This window comes from Trypanosoma cruzi, genomic scaffold (assembly GCF_000209065.1).
Source record: "Trypanosoma cruzi strain CL Brener 1047053517191 genomic scaffold, whole genome shotgun sequence".
In the NCBI taxonomy this organism is placed as follows: domain Eukaryota; phylum Euglenozoa; class Kinetoplastea; order Trypanosomatida; family Trypanosomatidae; genus Trypanosoma; species Trypanosoma cruzi.
Window position 1 is genome coordinate 183,447 of NW_001849546.1, and position 6,479 is coordinate 189,925.

At 53.9% G+C, this 6,479-nt stretch overlaps 1 protein-coding gene across 1 annotated transcript, besides 4 other annotated features; it reads left to right on the forward strand.

The window, feature by feature from the left end:
- Window positions 1–6,479: a sequence feature (areas not merged during assembly with more than two copies in the genome that could not be assigned to a particular haplotype).
- On the forward strand, window positions 1,223–3,337 carry Tc00.1047053509257.10 (trans-sialidase, putative; the record flags this gene model as incomplete). Its single annotated transcript, XM_799595.1, has 1 exon — window positions 1,223–3,337. The coding sequence occupies one exon, from the start codon at window positions 1,223–1,225 to the stop codon at window positions 3,335–3,337; it is 2,115 nt and encodes a 704-aa protein (XP_804688.1).
- Window positions 3,716–6,479: a mobile genetic element.
- Window positions 3,717–3,894: a mobile genetic element.
- Window positions 3,876–3,897: a sequence feature (AT_rich).

The window sequence follows — 6,479 nt, forward strand, 5'->3', positions numbered from 1 at the left end:
TGCGCCAGTACCAAGTGTCAATATCATCCAGAGACTTTTGAGGGGACGAAGCACTCCGAAGTGTGGAAGAACCGTCGAATAGGAAAACAATTGGGGAAAGGGGCAATTTTGATTTGTGGTAAAGAAATATTGTGGGAGTTATATATTTTTGGATGCTTGTGTGTGCATGCGGTGCAGGTGCACCAGCACCAGGCAGCAGCACCGCACACAGATTTCAGAACTGTCCAACGCTATGGAGTATAACAGTGGCAGAAGAAAATTAGGGAGGGAAAGGGGTTGTTTGGCTTCTGGTGAAAACATTGGTTGATTTCTACATGGTATGTTAGTTGTGTGTGTGTCATACGAGGCACAATTGGAGAATTGCCCCGGTATGAGGGAATCATTGTGGCTGGCGGTGTCACGGCGTTACTGCATTGTCTCTTTTCTTCTATTGTGTTCTAAGGCTCATCACTAACAGAAGCGTCTTTAAGGGATAGACGACGAATAAGTTCTATTGAGGAAACAGTGCACTCCATGTGACCGCATGTACTGAGACGCCGCGTCATGGGTTGATGAGGATCCGTTTCCGTGTGTGGCTCTTTGGGTGATTGCTAGCTCCGTGTGCGTTGTGTTTTGGCTGCAGGGCTGTGGCCGTGTTCCGTTGGCCGTGGGATTGAACTGGAGGCGGTGCCGGTGTGTGCGTTTGTTGTGTGGAGGGCTGAATCTTTTCTCCCGCGGACTGACAGCACTGCGATGGTGTCTGTGTGTCTGTGCGAGGGCTGGTGTGGAGTTGCCGGCCAGGGCGAGGGCCGTGGCGGTGCTTTTCCCGTCTGCCGTTTGTTTGTGTGCTTCTTGCTTTTTCCCTTGTCACCCTTTTCTCCTGTGTTCCTGCGTGGAGTGGCCGCATGCTCACGGGCCATGTTGATTGTGAGTGCGTCGTGACGGCGTCCATTCGTCTAACTCCGCCTGTCTGTCATTCCCTGTTGGGTGTGGCGTGTTGCACCGCGTGAGGGCTGGCCCGCACACACCGACGGCCCGCCGTGACGCCCGCGATGGCCGGTGCGGGGTGGCGGTGCTCGCTGTCTCACCTCTTTACTTGGCTTGTTTTCCCTTTTCCCTCCATTTCTTGAACACAAACACGCTAGGAAAGAAGGAAAGCAAACAAGCGCTAATCGCTACTGTGAAATTGTAAGGCTCTGAAAGGACCAACAACAGCACACACACCGCCCACACACATATTTATATGCTCTCACGTGTTGCTGCAGTGAAGGCACCCCGCACACACAACCGTCGCCGCGTGGCCGGATCCAGCGGGAGGAGGAGGGAAGGAAGAGAGAGTGAGCCGCAGAGGCCCAACATGTCCCGGCATGTGTTTGCTTCTGCGGTGCTGCTGCTCCTCGTCACGACGATGTGCCGCGCCACCTGTGGAGCTACAGCCGCAAAGGAGAATGATGGCAACAGTGATTCAAGAAGTGTTGAGGAGCTGCAATGGGTCGATCTATTTGTGCCACAGAAGACGCCGGTGCAGCCGGAGGGTGGAGGTACTCCAGTTACGACGAGGGATGCATTTGTTTCACCCTCTCTTGTCAGTGCTTGTGGAGTAATTGCTGCTTTTGCCGAAGGTCACATGAATGCCCAATATACCGCTGATGGTAAAGTAATTAAACCGATTTCTTGTGATGTTGTTGCGGAGTACATTGACTCTTCGTGGGATTGGTCCACTCTTGTTGAAAAGGTGAGTGAAAGTACATGGAAGGCATACACCGTGCCTGATACGACGGATGGAACGAATCGTGTGGGCGATGTGTTCAACCCCACAACAACAACGAAGGGTAATAAGGTGTTTCTTCTTGCGGGAAGCTCTGATGCGCACAAAGAAGGTCTGGAGTGGGAATGGGGCAGCATGGAGCTGAAACTGTTTGTGGGTGATGTCACGAAGCCTACGGACAGCGAGCCGAGTCAACGGATCACGTGGGGCACACCCACATCGTTAAGCCAGACTACTTTAAAGGCACCCAAAGCTGGATTGAAGGAGTTTGTTGCTTCTGGTGGCGCAGGTGTTCTGATGGAGGATGGCACGCTTGTGTTTCCTGTGAGTGCGTTTGATACAGAAAATGACGGTTTCTCCATGATCATTTACTCGACGGACAACGGCAGTACCTGGTCGCTATCTGAGGACATTTCACCTGCGAACTGCCGTTATCCCCGCATCACCGAGTGGGAGGGATCACTTCTCATGATTGTTGACTGCGAGAATGGCCAGAGGGTGTACGAGTCGCGTGACATGGGGACAGCGTGGACGGAGGCAGTCGGGACACTCTCAGCCGTGTGGGTCAAATCACGATCATTCCTTTGGGATCTGAGCTTGCATGTGGAGGCCCTCATCACCGCGACCATTGAGGGAAGGAAGGTCATGCTGTACATTCAGAGAGGGAACTTCTCGGGGAAGAATAAGGCCAATGCGCTCTACCTTTGGGTGACGGACAACAACCGCACATTTTTTGTTGGACCGGTTGGCATGGACAATGCTGCGAATTGGATGCTCGCCAGCAGCCTGCTGTACTCGGATGGGAGTTTGCATCTTTTACAACGGAGTATAAATGGTGAGGGCAGTGTCATTTCACTTTCCCGCCTGACCGAGGAGCTGAAGACGATCAAGTCCACCCTCAGCACTTGGTCGCAAAATGACGTTTTCTTTTCCAGCCTTTCTATACCCACGGCTGGTCTGGTTGGATTCCTGTCCAATACGTCGTCCGGTGGCGACACGTGGATCGACGATTACCGCTGCGTGAATGCATCCGTGACGAAAGCAGCGAAGGCCCATGACGGGTCCAAATTCACGGGGCCTGGGTCCGGTGCGATATGGCCTGTGAACAGCCGGGAGGATAATAATCAGCACAGATTTGTGAACCACAGATTCACCCTTGTGGCGACGGTGACCATTCACCAGGTTGCGAAGGGGAGCACTCCTCTGCTGGGTGCGGGTCTGGATGCACCCGTCAGCACGAACTTCATTGGGCTGTCGTACAGCATGAATAAAACGTGGGAGACGGTGTTTGATGGGAAGAAAACGACATCGAACACCACGTGGGAGCTGGGGAGAGAATACCAGGTGGCGCTCATGCTGCAGGACGGCAACAAGGGCTCCGTGTACGTGGATGGTAAGATTGTGGGGAGCCCAGAGAAGATACCAACACTTGAGACGCAGGGACATGAAATCACACATCTCTACTTTGGAGGCGAGGGAGACATCAACAGCAGCGTGACAGTGACGAACGTATTTCTGTACAACCGCCCACTGAGTGTCGGTGAAATAAAAATGGTCAAGAAGAGCGACGCCAAAAAAGGGAAACGGTGACGGCTCCATGCGTGGGGGCGTGTCGCAGTTGCTGCTGTGCGGCATTGTGACCCTTTACTGAGAAATTGCAGTGAGGACTTCCTGCTTCCAGCGGGAACATATGCATCTGTCCACGAACTCTTTTAGGTAATTGCCGCTTTCTGTGATGCACCGTTCATTTTATCTGGTTTTAATTTTATTTTACATCCCCTTCGCTGCGCAGAGCTCTTCCTCCATGTGGAAGCATCCTCTCCCCAGCGCCAGCACCGCGTTTTTTCGTGTTTTTTCCTTTTTTTTGGTCCGACAATTACGGGACCTACTCAATGTTTTTTTCCCCCTTTTAATTGATCATGGGCGCTCTCGGCATTGTGTGCCACGCCGATGGCGCCGGCTAATAATTGGAGCTTGTGGAAAGAATGATCGCGGGAGAGCTGGCTGCCCTAATGAATGTATGTGTATATCCTGATAAATGAATGCATTCTTTATGATACTTTCTACCGTATGAATCCTTTGGGAAGAATGCCACTTTGTAGGGGCAGGGAACCGATAGAGGCCAGACAAATTTTTATTTTTATTTTTTACAGACACACAGCCAGGTAAGTTTAAGGAAACGGCTTTGGTCCCTTACACACCCTCCGAGTGGTGTGATATTGGCGCCCGTCTCTGGGACATGGTGTGCCAATGTGGCGAGACCCAGGTGCAGATGACGTTCATTGATGGTAACCAGCTGTCGGATGAGACGTTGACCGTGGCCCCATCAGCGACAGGCTTATGCCTGTTTCATGGACCTGTCTCTAAAGCATGGCAGGATTCTACTCTCGTTGGCCATATTGCGAATCTCCGGGCGCCTCAGATCCCTAATTTTGAGACACACGTGCTCCTGCCCGCTATGGGGGTAGCCCGGGAGTTGGGGCACCAACAAGGGCTCATCACTGCTGAAAGGGAACGCCTAAATTTTGATTGCGCAAACGCCGTAGCGGACGTGCGGAATCGAAATGCTTACCTTAACTCGCGGGCTCAGGAGGCGCATCACAACCTATCGGTGAGGGAATCCACTATCGCCGGAGCCGGCAACCAGGTCCTAGAACTACAACAGCAGTTGGAGGCCGCTCACGCCCAATTACGGGAGCGCGAATTCAACTTGGGAGTCCTCAATGCTCAACTCCAGGAACGGGAGGCACGCCATAATGCACAACAACCCGCGCGGGATGCGGAGACGGCGGGGCGGGACGAGTCCCCCGCTACTCGACACGTTGCCAACGATGGCGTAACTACACTACCGCATCAAACGGATATCTTGATGGCAGGAGGCGTGCCTAGCAGTGCGGCCCGACGCAGTTCGGCGGCTTACAGACGCCCTCACGGCAATGTTGGGAGACCACATTTCCACCCTTCCACGCCGTTGCCCTCCCGCACTTCTCCCCTGGACGCCCAATTACCCATGGAAGAGGACCGCGGTTTCTGCGCATTCGACGTCACTACGTGGCCCTCGCGCATATGGAATGAGGGTGCCTCCGGAGTCGTTATCGACCTCCGGTGCGCATACCAATGCTGGCAACAGGACGACGAGCAGGTTAAACTTGCCTTTGACAATTTGGTCGAGTGGATCGGCGCGCTGGAAGACTGACAGAATCCCACCGATCGAATCATGAATTTGGGAAGGTCCCTACGGAATACATTCTGGATGCAGCTCACGATGACATCCGATCCCGGCATCCGGCTTTCCAAACTGCGCGCCCGTCTTTACACCGCTGTTCACCAGACGGACGCTTATGCGAGGGCGACCCAGCTTTTCGTCGATCGGCGAGAAACCCAACGCACTGTGCGACGCCAACGTTGTCATATTTTTGGACACGAGGCATCCACCTGCAATGTGCGCCCGAGAGGGAATTACTCACAATACAGGCGCCCTTCAAAAAACGGCCGAGGGGCTGCTTGCTGCTTTTTATGAAAGCGGACGACGGCAGCCGTATCCAATCCGCCACCTCCCACCAATCCGCACAGGCGTCGCACCGCGCCGCCGATGCTCCATCCGATCTTTCAAATCGCCCGAAGAAATCGTCGAGAAGGGCGATGGAGCTTATCTGCCAACGACGCCCGACTGTGGTACGACGAATCACCGACATCCCCGCTTTGGGCAAGTTATATGAGGAAAGCGAACGAGGTCGCTCGAGAGAAGTGCGCGCCGTCAACGTGGGAGCAGAGAATTTCCCTAGCGGGGCAATTCTCGACTTTTTGCCGCACGCACGAACAGCCGATGAACGAAGAGAGCTGTGCGGTCTTTTTGATGTCAATCGAAGTGGCGCCGTCGACCCGACCGCAGTACGCCAGGATGCTGCGGTCCATTTTGCAAATGGATCGAACCCCGCTGGATATGGCGGCATTGAGGTTACAAAAGATTGCGGCGCGATCAGAGACGAGGCGGGCGCGCCCCGTGACAGAGGAAGAGATGAATCAAGTTATCCGCAGCCGGACCGATTGGAGGGAACGTGTTGTCTTACGACTTGCGTGGATAACGGCGAGTCGTTGGTCCGGAATTGCGGCCTTGACTCCCAAAAATTTCACACTGAAGCCGGACGGAGCCTTAATTTTGGATTGATCCGTGGCGCCGAAGACGGCGAGGGCGGACTCCCACCGCGCCTCGCGGTTCGTCAGGATACGAGGGCAGGACGTGTTAGACATTATAAAGCTATGCAGGACACTTCAAGAAAACGAAAAGCTCACGAATCTTACGACTGCCCACGTCGAACGAGCTCTGGCTCCTTGGGATGCCACGGAGCATTCCATAGAACGCGGTGCGTTGCGGCACGCTGCTCAAATCGTGGAGACATACAATTTGGACCCACACGTGATCTCGCAGTTGGCGAAGCACGTCGACCCGTCCGACCTTCCCCAGAATACTGTTCGATATTTGGGGAGGTACACCACAGTGCTGACCCAGGTGTCGTCACTGGTCGCATTGATGTGAAGGGAGAAACTGCGGAAGGGCAGGAACCCTGGCTGAGAGCGGAGGAGCGTTTTTTTCATGATTTTAATCACAATCATGCTGCTACAATAACGAGACGCGCGACAAGGACGCGTCCGGCCACTCCACCAAGATGAACACGCTATCCCGCTACAGCAAGTCAACGTGCCCGTATTGAATTCTGGAGTGGATTAAAAG